General features: G+C 38.9%; 1 protein-coding gene across 3 annotated transcripts in view; it reads left to right on the top strand.

Annotated features, from left to right (window-relative positions):
• DAAM2 (dishevelled associated activator of morphogenesis 2) overlaps positions 1–22,624 on the top strand; it is a 202,449-nt gene that overhangs the window by 109,253 nt on the left and 70,572 nt on the right. For all 3 annotated transcript variants that reach the window (XM_005483109.4, XM_014264360.3, XM_074537224.1), the window contains one exon: positions 17,231–17,305. In XM_005483109.4, the coding sequence (XP_005483166.2) occupies positions 17,231–17,305 (75 nt within the window). The remainder of the gene's footprint in view (positions 1–17,230; positions 17,306–22,624) is intronic.

Below are 22,624 nucleotides of genomic sequence, written 5' to 3'. Positions count from 1 at the left end.
TATGGTATTTGATTCCAATGTGGTGGCAGAAAGTCACTATTGTATTACAAAGCTCATTCCACCTGTTCCTAATATCGAACCTTTCTGAAGAGATGGAGGAAGGCAGGTAGGTCTGTGCACTGGAAGTTGTGTGCCAGGGGCACAGCTTGCCAGTCAAACAGCCCACAGCAATCAAAGGTGGCTGAATTCTGAACTGGAATTTCATAATTGTGAGTGATACCTACAGAGTAGCATTCACACAGTATTTCACAGCCATGCTTGCTTTGGTCACTTTTGGCTATTCTGGGTACATGTTTGAGACCGTTAATATTAAAAACAAATCACTGATTATTTGACCTAAAAGAGTAGCACTAGCTAGCAGCTCTAGTGGGTGCTCTGCTCTCATTTGTGGAATAGCTATTTGTAAGGAATGAATGCTGGTCTGTTGGAAAATGTTAATGTCTTCCCAATCTTAGCTGTTTTATACCTTGACGTTAACCAGTACAGGATGGACAATGGGAAATGCAGTTGGCTTGATTTGCATCAGAGGAATCATTGATTAGTCACCACTGATGGTGCCCCTCTACCCAAACCACCAGTACATGTTTTAGATTGCCTCTTCCTCTGTAGAAGGAGCTTCCACTGATATTGTTAAGTAAGGCCACATGTAGAAAATACAAATTATCGCATCCTCCCTAAGTTCAGGTATTTTATTCTGGTTTTGTTTAGAATAATCTTCATGTTTCACTTTAAGCTGAAAATTAAACTTACAAAAAACACCTCTGTAACTCCTCTCTCTAGATTTGCTAACAGATACGAGTTTTGCAGGAATTAAATCAAGCACTAGACCAAGATTTCAAATATATTTATTTACAAATTTCCAAAGTCAAAGTTTAGAAAACCAGTGTTCTTCAGTGCTGTTTTACCAGGAGCTGACTCTAACATACATAACCTCATTAAATAGCAATCAAATAATTATATGGAATAAAAAAAATGTTTGCTTGTTTGTCTCATCTATAAACAAGCTCATCTTGGGATCCCTAAAAGTGCAGGTATTGCAGTGCTTCAGCACACATTGCTTTGGATGCAGCCTGTGTTTCTAAGAATGAGCCCGCATTGTGCAGGGCATAGCTCATTGCCTTCTGAACAGCCCTACAAGCTGTTAGACTTATTGCTATTGGAAAGCAAGTCAAGTTGTTTTCTTTTTATGGCCTTTTCCTGCCTCCAGAGACTAATTTGTATGACTTTGGCTGAGCAGATTTTAGTAGCAAGCGCACACATTTTGCACAGTTAAACAAGTTAGGTTTTTTTTCTACTTCTGTCTTTCTTTGAGGAAAAAAATTGGTAGCAAAGCTTATTCCAAAGTAGAGTCAGACTGGACTAGCTGTATGATGCAGCTTCTTTCTAATCAAACAAAAAAAAACCTCAACAAGAATCTCAGTTCTTCAATTCTAATAATATGTTGAGATCTCCAAAATATTTCAGTGTTATCTTGTGCTCTTGTGATTTTAGTGGTGTCCTAAAATAGTTGCTTTGAGTTGATTTGTGCTTTATCTACTCAAGTGATATTATTTAAAGTCAAGTAGTGAGGTAATAAGCAGCACACTGAAACTTTCTGGAAGTAGCCATTCATGGCATCTGAGAAGAAATGCATACTTGTAATATGTAAATTTATTCTACTTTTTCTGTTATGGGAAAGAGACTCTCCACAATAGCAAATTATGATATAAAAATTGAGGAAAATTTACCTGAACCATAGTCTATAACAGCCAATATGCAGAAAATAAAAGAATATCCTTCATGACATCATCCTCTGCAATTATTTTTAAAATATTTATTAATGATATTTTTCATCTACCTGATGACTATAAAAACTAATAAGCTGGATATTAAATTAGGAGTCAGGAAACTCCTTGGTTCCAAAATGTCTTTGATTTAAATTGTTTTAAACTTTCAAAGAACTATCATTGTTATGTTTATGCATAAATGCATTTCTCTCTACCTGAAGGAAAGAATAGGTAGTTAGGAAACTTTTTGGAAGCATTTTGGCCATGCCATCATCTTCTACCTTTTCCCTGCACTATTTACATATGCCTTGGATACATACAGCATCCCTTTCCCCAAGACAGATGCTGAAATATGTGAATATATTTTCAAATGAAGCACTGTTCATTCTTTTTCTTCTCTGCACTTACCTGTCTTCTGTGATGATCTTGTGGTGAAGTTTCTGGGTTTGGGTGTGCCCACTGTAAGGAGCAGGAAGGACAGAGTAGAAGGCACTTTTGTGCATTGTACAATCATTAAGGAGTCCAAGTCCTTTGGGCTGAGGTCACAGATCAGTGCTGAACCACTGAGGCTGCAGTCCAGGTGCAGAATACCCCAGGTGTCCTCCTAAAAGGATTTACACCTCTCTCACAAAGAAGCACCCTCACTTTGCATTCAGTTCTCTTTTCCTAACATCAGAGCTGCATCCTCATAGGCTTTGAAGTACTCTTGAGAGTCCTAGCCTTAGTGGGACATCAACTGTTAGTCGTTTTACTGCCGTCTTTTTATACCATTTACAGCTCATTTTTACAAACTCCCACTTTGGTCCCATGTTGCCTGTCTAGCATTATTGAAGATAATGTCTACATGTCTGGTTTGGGCCTTTTTTCTTTCTTTGAGAGTTTCTGTTTGAGCTTTGCCCTTGAGGTTTGGATTGTCAGCAAAATGTCCCCATAAAAAGTATAGCTTGATATTGTGCAGCTGGATATAGAGTAAGATACTTAGATCCCTCCAGCAGATTTCAAAGCTGCTTTTGCAGCTTTTTATATAATTACTGTAGCCTACCAGGGATGAAGGACAAGATAGATGCAAATATAAAATCTGGAGTCTTCCTTGACTTTAGGGAAAGCTTTCAGAAGTGAGTGAAAATTTCTCCACTTTCTGTTTGCTCTAAGGCTGCTGTGCATCTGTGGTTTTGCACTGTGAAGCATAGTTTCAGATTGGTTAAGATGGAGAGACAGTTAGTTAGTGAAATATTTCTGTGCTAAGTTGAACTGACAGGGCTTTTATTACAAACCCTGAGGTCTTTTCTTTGCATTTAAGTTTTCATATGGAGGTTCTAAGAGCAGGAGACTGCATTACCTGGATGTATTTAGTTAGGAGTTCACTTCTTCGGGTTCCTCCTTTAAAGTAGGAGATACATACTGAGATTACAGAATCACAAAATGGATAAGGGACCGCCAGTGGGATCATCTGTGGCAAGCAGGGTTATTCTAGAGCATGTGGCAAAGGTTGCATCTGGACCATTATTGAATATCTCTGTTGAGGGAAACTGCACAACTTCTCTGGATAACTTATTCCAGTGCTTGGTCAGCCACACAGTAAAGAAGTTCTGCCTCATATTTAGGTGGAACTTTCTGTGCGTCAATTTTTGCCTGTTGCCTCCTGTCCTACTGCTCAGCACCACAAAGAGCCTGGCTCCATCCTCTTATCCTCCCTTCAGATACTGATAAGCGCTGATGAGATCCCCTCTCCATCATTCCTTCTCCAGGCTGACCAGGCCCAGCTACCTCAGCTTTCCTGGTAAGAGAGATATTCCAGTCCCTTAATCATCTTTGTTACCCTCCACTGGATACACTCAGGAGCTCCACGTCCCTCTTGTACTGAGGAGCTCAGAACTGGACACAGCACTCCAGATGTGCCTCACCAGGGCATGAGCCACAGGAACACTGCTTTCTCACGGATGGCTGTTGTCCCCTACGACCCCCAGGTCCTTCTCCACAGAGCTGCTTTCCAGCAGGTCAGCCACAGCTGTCACCGTCTGCTGATCCGTGGAGTTGTTCTTCCTGAGGTGCAGGACCCTGCACTTACAGTTTAATTTCAGTCAGTTCCCCTCTGCCCATCTCTCCAAGCTGTCAAGGTCCTTCTGAAGGGCTGCTCAGCCCTCTGGGGTATCAGCCACTCCTCCTAGCTTCTTGTTTTCAGTGAACTTGCTGAGGAGGCATCTGTTCCTTCATCCAAGTCACTGATGAACTCGTGAAACAATACTAGACGCAGTATTGAACCTTAGGGGACATCACTAGTGAAAGGCCTCTAACTAGACCCTGGGCCACTATATCCTTCTGGGATCTGCCATTCAGCCAGTTCTGAGCTATTCAAGAGATAATACATTTTCCCTAAAGAAGAGAGAAAATGGTTCTTCATCTGGTCTCATTTAGTGATATAGTATGCCAGATGAAGATCACACTATTGTGTTGTCTGAGTGTGGCTTTTTGGTTTTGTATTGTCTGTTCTGAGCTACGAAAGCCCTTTGGGGTTGATCCTTTCTGTATGAAGACTGCCAAGCACGTGGTTGTCCCATAATAAATGAAGTGGGTGGTTTGAAGTTGTATTGTTTTCAGTTCTATCTTCTTGCATTATTTTTTCCTCTTTGAAATACTCTTAAAATCTGTTATTGATTTGGAATATTAAACTGTTTTTGTAATGGATTTATAGCTTTAAGGAGCATTTAATGTGTCCCTTATAAGTTCCTTTCTTTAGAGTTGTTGTTCCATATGTGGTATCTGCGAGCAGCAGACGTGAGCACAGAGGATGGTTTGCTGCGCTATTTGAGAAGCCATTTGTGAGGACTCACAGTTTGATGAGTCTTGGATGTGACTTCATGAGAGATTTTCTTTCAGCTCTGCAGGAAGTGTTGAAGGGGAGTGTGAGTGGATGTGGGGGTGGGTACTTTTACTCTCAGTTCCCTGGGAAGTCTGGAAAACACAGGATAACCCTCACAGCACATGTGATAGCTTAACAGCAATAGCAGTTGGTGGGGAGTAGGAGGCTGAAGAAGCTGTGTGGGATTTTGAGTGCTTAGTGTAAGCAATGTCACAATTAGCAGTATTGATGATTAATCAATGAGGGTGTCTCATGGCCACAGCGCAAAGGCCAGCAAAGCCACACTGGATATGAAGAATTATACTTTATCTGAAGTCTTTGGTACATCAGAAAATTGTTTCCCTTCCTACCAATGTTTTGGAAGTTTGTGGCTGAAGTTCAGCTTCAGTCAGCATTTTAATTTGACTCAATATTTAAACCTTGACAATGACCTGAACAACCTGATCTAACTTTGATATCAGCTCTGAGTGGGTCCCTTCTTCTCAAGGCCCCTTCCATCCTAAATTGATTTGTCATTCTCTACACTGTTCATAAATCAAACTAAGAAAGCAGCTGTATGGCCCTGTAAAGAAAGGGAGCATCAATAAAGCTTCATGCAACCTCCTGTATACTGTCCTGTATTACTGCTGTGAGGCCATCTCCTTGAAACAGGCAGTAGCAGATGCTATTTGGTTCCCTCTCAGTGCCTGGGATCCATGGTTTCTTTGTGTCTGGGAAGATTGCATGACTTCCTTAGCTAAGAAGGCTTCTGGTGAAACAATCTGAAATGTAGAATCTCTCAAATTAATTCTCTGAAAATAGACTTGCTTTCAGTTTGCCTAGGGCTCACTGGAAATATCATAATGCTTGGAAGTCACAGTGGGAGGATGTTGCCCTTTGCAAACCACGGCATTCCTTCAGCTTGATGTTTGGAAAATGCCAGCAATTGTGGAGTTAACTTCCTTTTTTCCCACCAGCATCTGTTCCTTTTTCTGTTAGCAGAATGACTTCATGCTCAGATGTTTGGAATGATTTGTTAGCTTGATGCTGACATTGGGTCATTTTGGTATCTTTAGTCTAGGTATGGAAGAAGGGCGCAAGACTTCAAAAATTACTTTGCTATAAATGCAAGTAGGCTTAAGAAAATCAAATTCAGAAACTCTGGCCTATGACAAGTACAGGACTTAAAAGAAAACAACAAAATGCTGCAAGAGTGTCACCAATGCAGCAAAACCACACATTTCCTGAGTAGTGGTGTACTTGGGCCTTTTCAGTATGAAAGAGCTGTTTGATTAATGGTACCTGCCAATGTGTGTCATTGGCTGAAGCATTAGCTCCCAAATTTGGGCAGCACCATTAACACAATGTAAAGTCAAGCCTAAAATTATATACATGTCCTTCTACATGTTTAATGCAGAGAATGTGTTCTCACTGGAAAAATAAAACTGGGGATTCATGTAAGACACCATCTCATACTTTTATAGTTCCATATGATGAATTTAGAAATTTTATTTCACATAATTATAATATAAATTTGTTAATGTTGCCCAATTATTTTTTAAGCAGGTCAGCATACTTGAGAAGAACCATTGCCTGTTCAAGGTTTCTCTTGAACCTCTTGTAATTGTTTCTTCATGTGTTTTGCTTCTGTAGTAAAGACCTCAAAGTGTGTACTTGAAGAAACACTATAGCAGGCTTAATGATGTTAGAGACTCCTCTTAACTTTATTTTCCTTGAAGTCACTCTTGTAATGGTTTAAAGTGTAAGTTTAGGGTCAAGAAGGCAAAAATGCATGCACAATTCAGAGGATATACCATTATTATGGCTTGGAATTGTGACACCTAAAAGACCGCATTGTAGTGGACGTAAGAGGAGATAAGTTTTTCCAAGTTGTCTGCTTTATTTGGTTTATGTTTTCCACGTTGCAATGCCAACAGTTGCAGACTCATTTATTTATCCTAGCGTAAGAGGTTACCTTGGGTCAGGGTCTTGAAATTATATATTTATTTATGTATAATTGAAAAGTATTTTCTTCCCTGCCCCCCATGGGAACAGCATGGAATATTTTTAGTTCCTTCCTCCCTCTCCTCTCCAACAAAAAAAAGTTTAGCTTCTCCTTAAAAAAATGCCTTCTTACCTCCTTAGTCAGACTGCTGAAGATGTCAATGCCATAAACTTGCCATGGTATTGCTATAGATATTATGAGTATGCAGAATTTGTGTGTCCATCTTGCAGGTCTGTGCTTTTCAGGTGAGCTAGTAGTAGACTTCTAATTTCTATTGAAGTTAGAACTCAACACTAATCAAAAATCAGGCCCAAAATAGTCCTGAGTTAGAAAATTGTCATCATCATGCCTAATGCTGTGTTTTGCATTTGGCTCACCTTCTGTGGGAGTTTTGGGAGGACTCAGTGGAAGCAGATTTGACCCTATCATGAAAAAAAAAAAAAGGAAAAAGAAAAGAGAAACATTTATCCAGCTGTCATCCTGCTAACATTGTGTAATTCGATGTACTTAAGACCAAAAATAATGGCGAGCCGTCCAGTTCTGTTGCATGGGAAGTACATGTAAATGCTGATACCACTGGATTATGTTCTGTCCTTGTCTGTCCTCTTGCACAAGTTCTGATTCTTCACAATCCAAGTATGAGCCCATCCTGCTAATGGCATGTAATAATAATGATAATAATGATGATAATGATAACAACATTCTCTGTACAGTGCTGTTCTCACCATTCAGATTATTGCTTTGGTGGAAATGCAAGAGCAAAGAACGTGTAAATAACAAACATGTTTCTGTGGTGTTTGAGAAGCAAATTTGGCAGAGATCAATCTGAACTTCACTGAGTCTTCATGAGCCTTACAAAAGCTAGTGAATACTGAGCAGGAAGAGTTGCTGAATTCCTATCTTTTTAGTTTAGAAAGAAATTTAGAAATGGACACAGTAAAGAGTTGTTGTGAGAATATAGTGACAGCCATGAAGAGAAAGAAAGGAATTGCCTTCTGCTTTCTGGAGAGTTGTTTAGTTTTCATCGCAGTCAGATGGGAGAGTTTCATCAATGTGCCTTAATTGAGGTGGAAGTTACACTGTCTTCCATGATAATTCAGTCATGTTGAAAGGTACTTGGTACCCCAAACACTTTGCAGATGTACTAAGTGAGAGGAATGAAAACTGGTAGAAACAGTTTTACCTGATTTTTTGGAAAGGATGGAGATAAAGCCTCTGAGAGATACATCAAATACTGGACTAGCAGCTTAAGAGCTGTGGGCCACTCAGACTGTATTTATCTCCTTTGTTCACTTGTCTAACAACTCCTAACTTTTTTTTTTTCCAATAGTGAAGGACTAAATGATGGGAAAAAATGAAAAATACATTGGCTGCCCTGGCCATCTTACTGTCATCATTCTTAAAAAAGGGCCCTGAGCAAAAGTGAACTAAAGGAAGCAGTGTCACTGGAAAAACAGACCGTGTACATGTTACAGACAGTGAAGAGAAACCTTTTAGAACTTGGTATTAAAAAATTCTCTTGTGTGCTTCCAGAAGGACTTGTCCTAAATGTCTCTGCTGGCTGTGTGTAGGTGTGTCCTTGGTAGTTCTGTGTCTCTGAGCACAGTAAGCGACATTTCATTCCCATCATCAAGCAACATGCAGGGTGGTTGCCATGAGTCGTAGGTGACTTCATTTTATTTACAAAGCATTTGAAGTCATTGCTTATTGGAGATAAACAGTAGGACAAAAAGATAAACTGGGAGGCTCAGTTACACAGTCTGGGCCCTTCTGTGGCTTTTTACATAGCGTAAAGAGTGCCAGGAGGAGGAGGAGAGGAAGTGAAGAAGGAGGCAGTCCAAGTGACAACATTCTAATGTGGTAGGAATACATTTTAAAACAGTGCTGTTGGAAAGGAGACAAGGTAAGCTGGTTGGGTAAGGAAAAAGTCCCTTTGTGTGTCCATGGAATGTTGACCGTAACCTGAACGGGGTTAATGGAAATGTACACACAGTACCTGTATAAACACAGAGTAAACAGTAGAATGGACAATGCAGAGTTGGGTTGCTAACAAAGCAATAGAATATGTCCTGCTACTGCTGCTTGGCTTCACCTGCCACAGATTGCACACGTTACTATGGGATGTGACCTCAAGCTTGCTGTGGGTTTGTGGGAACAGAGCTGTGCTTCAGGAGTGCAGCCTAAACCCACAGCTACACCTCCACTGAGTAGGCCATGTTCATGAGAAACGTTTTGTTGTCTTCTCAACACCCTCTGGGCAGAATGATCATGACTCAATCTTCTGGCTGGTAGGATCCTCCCTAGTGGGCATTTTCCTTCACATCCAATAGGAATGGATGGGCTGAGGAAAGGTAGGCTCCTGGGTATGTGTTCATTGAAAGTGCAGGGAATTCATGGATACCCTTATTTGGCAGTATTATTTACATTATACACTTATCAACAACAAAATATCACACGTGTGAAAAGTAGAGCACGTAAAAGGTATTAAACATGAATATAGACTTCAGGTAATATTACAGAAGGATCTTTATGTAGCAACAGGGTCAGGAAAACTTACTCAACAAGGTAACTTCCATGGCAGAGGCTAAACATTCAGCGGTGAAACAATGTTTAATATTACACTTCAATAAACCATTTCAATAATTACACTTCGATTTGGCAAGAAAGCTTTGTCCTGAGGGCAGAAAACACTGAAGAATTCAGTGACCTCAGCTGTACAATTAGGTATGTCTGTAAATGTAGGGGCAAGGTTATCTCCCTGGTCACTTCACACACTATACCCCTGAAATAATGCCTGCTGATGGTGGGATTCCCATCCTATAACAGGGCTGAATGTTTGAAGAGGGACAAGCAGGCTTATATGATCTGTAAGTGATAAGAAGAGGCTGCTGCAATCAGTGCTGGCAGCAAGTTTACATCCATCTGTATTGAGGAGAATGATAAGGCACCAAAAGAAGAGCAAAGAGAAGAGAAGAGGGGTTCTTAAAACTGGATGTATACTATACAGTCCTACTAAAATATAAAGTTCCTTAAAAAGGACTCTCTCCATCAATAATCTATTGTTAGTCTTATGCCAGATAAGCTTATTGTAAGCTTAATTTTGGTTTAAACACTACATTAAAATAAAAATTAAAATCAGTGGTTGAGAATTTTGAGGTTTCAAACAGCACTAATTCTTATCTTTGGCTCAAAGCAATGCACTGACCACTTTTCTGCCTGCCAGTTTTGCCATTCTAGTCTATTTTCTGTGAGAAACTCTCCCTGTGTGTATATGCAATGGATGTCCTGTGTTTTCTGGAGGACAAGAAATAAAAGTGTGGCCTTCATCACCCTTAGACTGTTATCAATAATTGATTTGAAGTGGCTTTGAGTTTTAGAGGAGGTTGGAAATTACACATCATGTGTCATATATAAGGTAAAACTTCAGGAGATTCTGTATCTTTGAGTGCTCAGGAAGAGAAAAAAAAGAGAGATGATGTAATTAGTTCAAAAAATTATATATTTAACGTGACTGGAAAGTTTACAGCCCTGGTAGAGCCAACCATCTTTCAAAATTTACCAATAATCCATTTAAATTTCTAAAGGCTGGTGAATTTCTGCAGAACTGAAGCTTCTTTCAGTATTAGGAAATGCTTTATAAGCAGGAATCCTCATTATTCATAGTTGTATTCCTTTTTTACTTTTATGCTTTATTTTTTGACAGTGAGTTCCACAATGTGACAGTATTAGGTATTTTGTAATTTAAATAATAATCTGAAGCCCTTGATTATTTCTTTGAAAGAATTGTTAATAAGCAGCATCAGAAGTCGTAATTAGGTTTGTCAAGTTACTGGCAACAGGGCAGAGCTCAGGCTACATGAAGCAAAAAAAAGAAAAAAAAAACATCCTATGATCAGTTAAGGAAAGTATGCATATGCCTATGTCATAATGCAGTGAACTCTATGTATGTATGGACATATCTGACCTTTTTGAGAGGCAATTAGAACTCCTCAGTTGCATGTTCCAACTGGTCATTAATGAATATTCTCTTGTAATAAGTTACACAGTAGACTGTTTTTGTGGCAGAAGGGTTATTATCTGCACATCAATAGCTTAATTCCAGGGAGAGAAGGAATGTTTGTTTTTCTCAATCTGAGTAAATTGTGCTTAAAAGGCTTGGGTATAGCTTCCTTCCCAAAACTCTGAGACTATTTGTATAAATGCTAGTCATGAAGTCTGAGAAATGGAGCAGTGACCACATCTGTCTAGTGAATGGCTCAGTCCTATGATCTGTGTTGTTTCAAAATTAGCATCTCTTGGGACATGGTTGGCTTTTTGGAGGCATAAACTGTCTGAAAAGCTTACATGCATTTCAGCTCCACTTCTGAATTAGCATTTTGTCCCACAGCAGACCAAACACATTTTGTGTCTTTTAATGAAAGCACTTTATTTGTGATACTTTGGCTGCTCTGAACTGCCACATAGCCAATAGATTGGACAGTGTGTTAATAAAAAAGTAAATGTTTCTTTGAAAGCTGAACTTCTTAAAGTGAAGGAAAGTCAGTAGGTCAGACATGAAAAAAGGGAGAACAGTGATTTGAATGAGAGTGCAGTACAACTTATGTGGATTGATTCTTGGCTGTAATTCAGATTTCCTGTGTAACTGGGTACTATGTAATTGTCTGCATCCAATGTTTCCTATTTCTGCTGATCTCACTGATGGAGACACTGAAAAACCCAATATGTTAATTTCTTGAAGGACCTTTGTCAGTATGCAGTGCAAAGTGATGCAAGACTGATTCAGCACTAATTGTAGATGTTGTGGTGAGCTGAGTCTTTACATCTCTGAAGGGAAAAGGGTTGACTTGTGGGAAATGAAGAACCAATATTAACCGTCTTCTACCCTTCAAGCAAACAAAAACCACACCTTGTTTTTAGGGCCAAAATATTTATGTGCAAAATGAGAGTCACACCCTTCACTTTGAAACAGAGCATGGACATGAGTCTGAATCTCACATGTCTCAGATGAACATTTTAGCAGCTAAGCTGTTATTGTGAAGAGTGTGAGAGGGCTTCAACAAGAAACTGAGAATCTTTATCCAGCAAAGCTTTCATCTTAATTGATGTAAGCCATGTTAAAATTTCAGTCAACTGTCATTAAAAACATCCAAATGCCCCCCCCCCAAAAAAAGCACTGATTTGTAATCAAGGTTCCAATTACCATTGTTTTTCAATGGGAAATTTGAAAAAAAGAACCAAACAGCTACAGTGCTGTGAAAAATAATAAATTTTAGTTTTTTTCAAAATTTTCTAAGTTTCTTTTAATGACTTGAACTCCATTATTAGTATTTTCTGGGCTGTATGTGATGGTGCTGACCTTTCAGACCAGGTAAAACAACTCATCTTTCAGCTCTGTAATGTACTGGAAAGATGTTGAGAGGAGGAAGCCCACTAACCTTACTGTGGCTTTTGCAAGGAAATGCACTTCTTTCTGACCCAGATATAAACTTGAGCATGCAGTGTCTGGACATGATGCAGTGAACAAGCTTGGACAGGAATTTATATCACAGTGGCCTCATTTTATATTCTTCATCTGTATTTGCACATTGTTTTTATTGATACAGAGGGGAGCTCAGTGAACAGTATCATGGCTTCCTGTCCAAGAAAGGTTTTAAACCCACATTTTCTAGCATCAAATGTGTGGCTTATTCCCATCCTGTTCTAAGCAGTGCAAAATAGTGAGGTTAGCTGTCTGCCCTACAGAAGAGACAGGATTGAGAAGGAAGTCATGTTGCTAATGAATAGACGTCATACCAAGAGTACCCATGCTTGTCCTGTGACATCTGTAACAGAGGATGCATTTCTTGATGCATCTGTTCAAGGAGGAAGTTTTATGTTATAGTTTGCCTGTTAGGACTTGATGAGGACATATCTACTCAGGTAGAAATGATGGTAGAAATAAAGGAGTACTGGGTTAAGTGTCAGAGTGTGCCAGTGTGTTCCTAACTCTGACAATGAGTTTTAATTGTCGTGTCAGGGTATATACCTCTCTGTCTCCTTCTGTAGGAAAGAAGCCTTCCAAAGCTGCTAATTCTGTGGATGTATTTAGTAATGCCTTGAGATGCTCAAAATTTAAGGACATGCTCTGGAGAGCTGTTCAATATTTATGGAGCTGGATTGGTGCAGAGTGGAATAGCAATGTGTCATCACTGGAACTGATACCCAGTGCTTGCCCTAAAAGAGCTTCAATGCAGGCAGTTACTGTACAGGCTTTCCTTGTGCTGTTTCTTTAAAGACTGAAGTAATCTTGAAAAACACCATATAAACAATGTCTTTCATTTTCATGAAAGATCCACTCAGCCATGAATATCTGGCATTTCTGCATGATCTTTGTGACACTAGTGTTAGATACTTCTTTTTAGGAAGTTTTAAAACAACAAAGTCAGTGGTGTATAATGCTTGCTTGAATATGTTATGGCTGTCTTTGGATTGCAAATGCTTGTACCACTGACATGGCATCCTGTAGAAGTGTCTGGTCTCAGAGAACAGCTTACCCAATGGGTCAGGTCTCCCAGGATTTGCAGAAAAGGCTTTTGGGATCAGCTGAGCTGTGCGCACTTTGCTTTATTTTCTTTCATTTTTGATTGGTTCAGATGGTCCAAATATTTGCAGAACTCCATTAAGTCCTAGTTGGGATGAAGTCATAAGTTCCACTTTCCACCAAGTCATGGAGCCTGTCCAAATTAGTGTCAAAGCCTATATAATACCTTGGCTATATTGCAGGCTTGTATAGTATCAAGATCCTGTTTTCACAGCAGTTACATGGTTGTTACTTCAGTGAAGAATGATATGGCCCCTTATAAAGTGCACAAGCTGACGCCTGTTTTTTAATGTAATATTTACACTATTCAAGGAGCTAAAAGAAGGCTTTGCTTTAATAGATTCCTTCAGCTAATGTTTTTCCTTATACAGATGGGTTATTGTTTCCAGCTTTTGATACCTATGCAGCTTTATATATTAAAGCTCTTTTTTTTTTTTTTTTTTCCCTGTTGGCTGGCTTTTTTGCCCTTCTCTGTGCTCCTGGAGCAAGGGAAAGGTTCTGCCATTATCTTCAAGTTGCCTTGTGGTTTTCTCTGAATATATTAAAAAAAAAAAAAAAAAAAAGCCAACAAAAGAGCAACCCAGCACCCTGTTTTTGCACCGCACACCACAGATTTGATTGCTTTTTATTTTCACATCATCTTCCCCTTCTTGACAGAAAGCATGGTGTACCAACTTTTAGCATGGACAGAACTCACATAATTTAGGCAGTTAAATGTTTGTTTGTTTGGAGTTTTTTTCCCAATTGCTCTGATGTTACAGGTGTGAACATGATTCTCTGTTAAAAATGTCACTCAGGAAATTTCTGTAAATAAGTCTAATGACTTCATGGGGCAGGAAAAAAATCTACACACTCAAGTATAAATAGCTTTCTGGGACTTCATATTGAAATAGAATGCCAGGTTTTATCCACATTATCGTTTATTCTAGCAAAGTAAACCACACATTGACAAACATGAAATTCTGGTGTGACCAGAATGTGACCAGGGAATGTGCAAGACTGCTGAGATTGAATGGACCCTTTTGCTTAATATGCTTCCAGACCAAAACAACTTCAGAAAGTGAAGATTGTTTAGTGGAGTATCTGTTAAAATTTTTTAACCTCAGCAATGCACATCTTCTGTCTGGGAAGAAAACATTACACATTGTGTTCTACGGAAACAAATTTTTTCCCAGTTTTAATTCAAAAAATAAGACTTAGACTAAGAGTTGAGACTAATTTGTAATGAATGGAGAATGGTCAAAAGCAGGATATATCAAAGACCTTGCCTCATTGTCAAGCTAATCATATATACAAATATAATTTAGGGTATCAGAATCTTCTTGTCATTGGTTCTGATTGTGAGATTTCTAGTGGTTTGGATTCAGGTAGGAAATTGTTCAGAATCCTGATATTTTTTATAATGTATCTATCCTGATGCTTTTCAGTCTGCATATTTAACAAAGACATCTAGAAATGTTAGTTGTAGCATTCAAGCATTTTTACTTATCTTTCCCCCTAAAGAATCTTAAGGACAAAAAGTATTGTAGCTTATTTTGAAATACAAAGGATGAGTTCGGGCATTCCTTAATTTATGTGTGTTTGTTTCTTTATTTGGAATTCAGAATGGAGGCAGGAGAAATATAGAGAATACATGTATTGACTGTTCTGACAGTGTTCTTGTCAGGTGTACTCTGCAAACTATTATAGTTGTCACTAGGACTTTTATCATTCTCTGCAGAGAAACATTTCAGGAGGTCACATGAGCACTTGCTGCATGTCAGATGGGTGGCTCAGTCAGGTTCCCTGCAGAGTGACCTTACTTCACACTTGTAGATAAGCTCCCTATTCCTGTTGTTCTCTTTGAGGATGATAAGATTATCATATAAAAATAATGCTGTATTTATCCATTATATGTTTTAATTTACTTTTCCATTGTCAAGGTCATATATTGATTTTTTGCAAGGGAGGTTAAGGTCTGCCAAGTGTGAAACTGTTGTCAGGGTTGTGGCTGCCACTAGAAATTATTTTGCACAGAAAAGGGCAGCAAAAGGCAGTCTACCAAAAACATGAGGTATGGCCATTCTAACTGGCTGTTGGTAGGGAGCTGCATATTTCTGTAATTCTCCAGACATAGACATTTAACACAGATGTGGGTCTGTCTGATTCCTGCTTATTGTGGCCAGGAAAGGGAAATAGAGAAAATCAGCAGAACTTCACAATTACTGTGAGAAACATCACCTTGTTATTAATTGCACCATCTATTATCATGAGGTGGTACGTGGTGTGTGCATAGCATTTGTTGATATAGTTGGTATCTCTTTTTTGCCTTGCCAGCCTTTCATACTTTTGGTACAGTAATATTCATCTGTGTGATGCTTTGTTTAATTCTTCTGCTCTTCTCAGCTGTTCAGTTGGGTGCAAGGGATTAATAAATTCTTGTGACCTGTACTGTGTGACCTGACGCTGATCTGACCTTTGTCTGCACTGCAGTCCTCCTCTAGATGAAGAACAAAGCTGTTTTGTCAGTGTCATGAATGAAGATGCTCCTTCAGTTTACATGTTGAAAATCCAGTGGAAGGAAGAGAGGGGAAGATCCAAATCTCGGTCATGACTTTGTTTTTAATTCAAAATAAGAAGATTTTGAGTTGTGCAGAATTGGTGTTGTGTGTTAGTATGTACCCTGGCAGGAAATTGTCAGGTTCCAAGGTGTTTTCTGAATGTGGCTCAAAAACTGTGTTAGAGCTATTTCTCATCTCTAAACCAAATAATGGTGGAATAGCTGAGGTACTCTGATAGGCCTACACTTTTAATTTTGTTGTGTATATCTTCCAGGGTAGCTTTTCTAGTGTGAGTAAGCTTGCATACACAGAAAAGATTGGCAAGATCCACAGTCTTCATACACCTTTGGTCATCCTTAGGAGGAGTCGAGTGGTTCAATCTCTTACCATATGCTAGGAGTGTTAGTATTAGTTACTCTTGGTTTATAATGGGCCATGAGGTTCTTGGAAAGCAGTCCTCATGTTAACAGTGATTTACACCTATGTAGAAATAAATATATTCATTAGAAGGAAATCTCATTTCCTTTGAGCAGTCAAGGAACAAAAATAATTGGTTCCTGAGTCAGTGTAGGTCTTCTTTTAGAAGGTTCATTGAGATTAGCCTACTGAAGATGATTTCAGGTGGATTACCTGGGAGGTAAGGAGATAAGGATTAATACTTCTCCTGCTGTAACTGAGGGGATGCTTTTGTGCTCCTTTGGATGTTCTGAGATTTTGCTTGGCTTTACATGGTATGGTAGGATTAGGACAGGACTGAAGAGAATATTTCAGTTGGAGGGACTGACAAGTCACCTGCTACAACTGCCTGACCAATTCAGGACTGATCAAATTAAAGCAAGTTGTTAAGGACATTCTCCAAGTGCTTCTTAAATAACCAACAGTCCTGGGACATCAGCCTCCTCTCTAGGGTGCCTTTTCCAGCATCTGAACAACCTCTTGGTAAAGCAGTGCTTCCAAATGTCCAGGCTGAACCTCTTTTGATTTATTACATCAAAATGATGCAGTCTTTATCTTCTTTTCAGGTTCCTATTTTTTTTTTCCCTATAGCAGTTGTTAAACCCCTTTGCTGGTGAATTCCACCATCACTATAGCAGTAGGGAGACCAAATAATTTATAAGATCTGTCAGAATAAAGATACGAAATGTAAACCTGCTATCTGTAAATGGGCTGTCCGTCTACTTGGAAACACAATATGTTTAAGGGACTGAGGTTTGCTGCTTAGATGCCAAAGATAACTGTATCTCCATCAAACTTTATTATTCTGTGTTCAGTAATCTGATCTGAAAGGGATTCTTTTTATCTGGCATACCATGGTGACAGTGCTGACTTTACACTTTCAGGAATGTTTGTAATAAATGCCACACGTCCATGTGCATTGTACAAGAATACAGGGGAGATAACACAATACAGAGCAGAGCAATGAAGAATCCCAGGTGGTTCTTGAGTGGCTTTCATCCTGTAAAGTCATCTTGTGTAACCTTGCCTAACTTTCTGTTTCAGGAACAAGAAGATCCTAATAAGCTTGCTACCAGCTGGCCCGACTACTACATTGACCGCATCAATTCCATGGCAGCAGTAAGTTACCTCTCCTGCTAAACAGGGCAGATTTCCTACCACAGGGATGTGTTTCTTTAGGAAGAAGTCCTTGAAGGAAAAGAATGTTAGCCCAAAGGCATAACTGGTTTAAAATAGGGCTTCCAAAAGAAGAGTGTGAGGATTAAGAAAGAGCCCTGCTCTAGCATTAGAAAGCACTATATTAGAAAGCACTATAAATATTTCCTTTTATTATTTCTACAATACTGAGAACTGAAAGCAACGAAATTATGGTCTAAAATGAAAACTGAACATTCAGGTCTGAAATGAAAACTGAAGAGAATATTTGATGAATCAGCAAAAAGCAACTATTTAAAAACTAGGTGAAGTTTTATTTTGTTGTATGGTTTCAAGTTGATTTATAACCAATCTGCAAAATAACACTTGGGTTCTTAGTTTAGTAGAAGAATTAAAGAAAAGGTAGTTGTTTATATAAGATAATATCCAGTAATATAAGAGCACATAATTAAAAGAGCATAAGGCTGTAACACCTTAGATGTAAGATACAAGCCAAGAAGGTATTTGAGGAAAACATTTTTAATTGTCCCTGTTCAATAGTTGTATACTGTGTCTCTTCCTCTGAAACATCCAGCTAAGCTGGTCACCAGCAGAAACAGAGCATCTGCATATAGTGTTCACTGATCTCCTTTGATTTGATAGATTTTGCATTTTTAAATTTGATTTTTTTACTGAATTTGTAGTCAATTTTTTTCCTCCAATTACTCGTGTGCGGTGTCTACTCGGCTGTAGTTGACGGTTGTGCAAAAATATCGATAAGAGTTCTGTTCCTAGCATCTTAGGTAGTACACCTTGCTTGCTTACTTATGCTTTTATTTTAGCTTAATAAAGACTTCTCTTTGCCTTTTGTATTGTTATGAGCTATGAAATAATTTCATAAAACTAATGTCTTAATGGATGCTAAATATGCAGTAATGATGTATTTCTCATGGTAAAATATGTCTTGCCAAGTAAAACAACCTTAGATTTGCAAGCTACAATAACTCACTTAAGAGGATAGAGGAAAAGCTGCTTTCTACTGAGAGTCATGAATAAACAAAACTATCACCTTCCTTTGTGCTGCATTTTCATGGGGCAGAGTAAGGGAATAGAAAGAATATGGACTTATTTTTAGAAAAGACATTGAGCTTTAGTGACTGGCATGACACTCTGCTTTGATTTCCTGACTGAACAAATTTACTCTACTAGGGCCATTAAGGGGGAAAAAAATGAGTATGAAACCTTGCAGTGTTACTTAGCCAAATACTTCTGGTAGGATTTGATCCAAGGCCTCTTGAATCTACTGAAGTTTTTCCATTGATTTCAGTGACTTTTTGGTTAGTCTTTAAATGATCTTGATGTAAACTTGGAGTGAATATGTATACACCACTGTTACAAATCTGGAACAGCTCCATGGAATGAGACTATATTTTGGCCTATGTTTCTAATTTTAAACATGTTTTAAGAGCACCCATAAACACCAGCCCTGGTAATGTTGTTTGCATGCCTGGATGCCAATGCCTGAATGATTGATAACCTTTTATTTGGCTTCAAGACTCGTGATTCACTCTTATGCTTGAGGTGTTGAGAAGACACACTGGGGTTAAAACCCCTGCTTCTGATTTACCATTTGGTTCCTTCACTTTTCAGCAGGTGAAACCAAGTTGACTCGATTTTGCTGAAATTGTATCAGCAGAAAACTGGAGTAATCCAGCTAAGAACCGGCTCCAACACACTTTAAAAGACATGTTCTGTTCATTATTATTTAGACCTCTGAGATTTCTAACTTTCAAACAGTTATTTTTGGGTACCATATAATTTCAGTTCTAAATTTAGTGGGGTTTTAAAATTTTTTTTTAAACTGCTTCCAAGTGGAGTTGACTTTGAAGCTGTGAAAGAAAAACATGTTTCACGTTGCTTCCTGACAATATCTAGTGTATTTCAGTTTGTGTCTCTTGGGCACTATCAGGTATTGCAATATTTCAATTGGAAGTATTGCAAGAAGTATTGGAGTTGAAGTGGTAGTAATAATCACAGAAGTGTTAGTTTAAAATGCCTTAAATCCTGCTTTTAAGGAAATTTTATGTTTGCATCTTCTGTGGAATTGTCACATAAGAATCTTTTCATATTTATCTTGCACGTCCTTTTTTATGTCCTTTTTTTTTAATTATGAAGTCCTTTTTAAATATATACTAGCTTGGCAAGTATGTTCCTCCGACTCACTGAATGAGTGGAAATGGCACCTTTTTCGTGCTGATATCATTAGGTATCTTTCTGTGGATTTCAGTGGGCCAGGGCTCCTGTGCTCAAGGATCGCTTTCTCAGAAGCCCTGCTGTGTCTGCCCTTCACAGATTATGTTTGAGACCAATGTGGTGATTCCTGACATGTTTGACGTTCCCTACTTGTAACCTTAGACCACTATGTTAGGAAGCACTTTAAGTCACAGATTCCTGATCCAGTTCAAAAAACAGTGCATTTTACGCACAGTTCTCTTCCCATAATTGTTTCTGTTGCTATAACTTCTCAGATTTTTATACATTTTAAACCAGATTCTCACAAGAGCAAATGGCTAAAACTCTATCTCTTTACTAGTGTGTGATTCACAGCACGTGGAGGCACTGTCCCAGACTCCAGGTAGTCTGACTGGAAGGCAGTATAATGTTGGTACAGTGTCTTCTGGACCAGTCATTAAGACAAAGGGACAGCTGCTAATCATGTTTAATTTAGAAAGCAAAGCCTCCAAATTTGTCTAGTCCCCTGATCTCTGTGTGCTATAAAAGATACTGGGGAGGGTGACAGGGTGCATACCCACAATAGAAGACTCTTTCCATTATCATCAATGTCATTGTCATCTGCTGATTCATCAAAACACAGAAGTTTCTTTTCTTAAAAATAGAGCAGCTGCCCTGTTATTATAACATGTAAAGAAATGTCCCTGTGTTCGGCCTGCTCTCCTTGCCTCATGACACTACTTGGTAGCACAAATAAACACAGCTCACACTTCCCTGGGGAGGAAAAATTCTTACAGCACTGTGTTGCTTTTATGATTTTGGCTGTGGATGCATTTTCACGGAGAGACTTTCAGGTGAGCAGTAGTTGAAAATTCAGCTTTTCTGGAGAGGTCGCTCGGTCAAGATTGTGAGATGGGTCAAGATTAATAAATACAGCTGTAACCAGGACCTTTTCCTTGACTCAGAAAACATTTATTTGAGGCAGAGCAGCTTCACAGGAGGTTAAAAATATATAAATCTTTCAGCAGAATTTAGCAGGTGGATGATAACTTTCTCCTCTATGTTGGATGACATATATGTTACTTTAAACTCTACTTGCATGAAAATTCAGGTTTTTTTTTAAAATTACATCCATTCATAGTTTATTGTTTATAATTTTTCAAATAAATTTATTCTAATAATAATTTATTCTATTAGTTCAGCCTTAATGTAGTTAGAGATATGCACCTTGAATTTCAACTGAGTATAATGGCAAGTCAGAACATCCAGGTTGATTTTTCACTCTTCATTCTTTTTGTGTCTTACCTTTTTCATTTCACACATGTGAGGCTATGAAGTAAAATTAGGTCTGTTATACAGTGTATTGTTGCTGATGGTTTATGCCTTTTCTTTCTTTTCCTCTCTCTCTTTTCCCCACATGCTGTCATCATGTATTTTCCTTCCTGGTAGTTTTGGGGAATGATTAGACATTAGGATAAGGTGTGGGAAAAATCTGTGCTTTTAAAAAAACTAAAATTTTTCCTTTTAAGTGGAGCCAAAATTTCAAAATAATTTCTTATACTACCTGAAGTTTTACATATAAAATTCCACAAAAAAAGATTGCTTTCACAAATTCTTGCATTTTTTTAACTGGCAAATCAAGTGAATAGGTGCTGTACTTTCCAAGGTGATACAATTGATCTGGAAAACTTCAAATATACTAAATATGCTTATGAAAAAGGCCCTATGTAAAAACTATCTTTTAGTGCCAGAAAAGGACCTGGCACTTTTTTGCTTCCCCTTCCTAGTATTTTGGTTAACTGATGGTAACTATCTGCCTCCTGAGCCCAGCAGACATTAGTCCTCGAGTGCAGTTTGCTCTTCAGGAAAGCAATTCATCAGTCAATGAAATCCAAGCTCCAATAATGACAGTTTCCTCCCCTCTGTCTCCCAGGGACAGTTATGTTTTTTATAACTCTTGCTGAGAAAGCCATTTCACAATGCAAACCCAGTTTCTTTAGTGAGGGCATGAGGATTTGAATTCCTGGCCATTCACAAGAGTGAGAAATGAAGGGCTCTTGGCTGCCTGCAGCTTTAGAAAAGGGGTTTTCCATAATCACCCTCTGTTGTAAAGGCAGGATTATTTGTATTTGTTTCATTTGGAAATGGGCCTTTTTCACTCTGAACGAAGTACTGTTGAGTGCCTTCCTACCATCCATTTGCTTTCCCCCCAAAATGGCTCAGAGGAGAAATTAAGCCATTGGAGGAACAGGAGCTTTTCAAAGGAGCATTTACGGGCCAAAGGAAAGATGACCAGATGGGCTGTCACCCAAGAAAATACAAATCAAGCCCCAAATCACACCCGAGGACTTTGCCATCCATAATGCCTGGTCAGGATTTCTGTTTATTTTTCGAAGAGGGGGATCATTTACGGCTTGGCTTAAGAATTTCAATTTATGTTTCTGGCTGTCGGGGGATGCTGGCAAAAGATAAAACATCATCAGCTCATTTTCCATCAGTAGCGCTCTGTCATTGCATTAGGGCAGGAAATAGCTTGCTCTGTGACTGAATGAATTTGACTTTAGCGTGGATCAGAGAGAGGAGCCCTAGAGTTAAACACATCTCCCCATGCCAGCTGTTCGGCATACGGCAGCAACGGCGTGCAGCCAAGTGACCACCCTCAGCATCCGACATGTGCTGGCATCACGTGCCTTGCAAGAGCAGTGGGAGCCCTTCCAGGGGAACTGAGGTTCCTTGGGATGGTGGTGAGGATGGAGAAGGTTAAAGAGGGTGCTGGTGAGACAAAGGTTTTCTTCGCTGCTTGCTAAACAGTAAAATAAAGACCGAAATATTTTTCTGTGGTGAGCCATAATTGTAGCTACTCGGATTCCACCACAGAGAGGTACAATATCAGATCCCTGATAGATGATACTAGTTTAATTGGGTTATTCATTTGAGAAGGGGTTCAGAGCTGCTTTCCAGATACCACTGAGTGATATCCACAAGAAGTCCTGCCAAAAAGAGGGTCATTTATCCTCTCATTTTACAGCTTGAGCAACTAAGAAGACAGAGCTATAGGCTAAGAATTTCCAG

This window comes from Zonotrichia albicollis, chromosome 3 (assembly GCF_047830755.1).
Source record: "Zonotrichia albicollis isolate bZonAlb1 chromosome 3, bZonAlb1.hap1, whole genome shotgun sequence".
Classification (NCBI taxonomy): Eukaryota; Metazoa; Chordata; class Aves; order Passeriformes; family Passerellidae; genus Zonotrichia; species Zonotrichia albicollis.
Note: the sequence above shows the minus strand (reverse complement) of the source record. Positions and strands in the feature narration are given on the sequence as shown.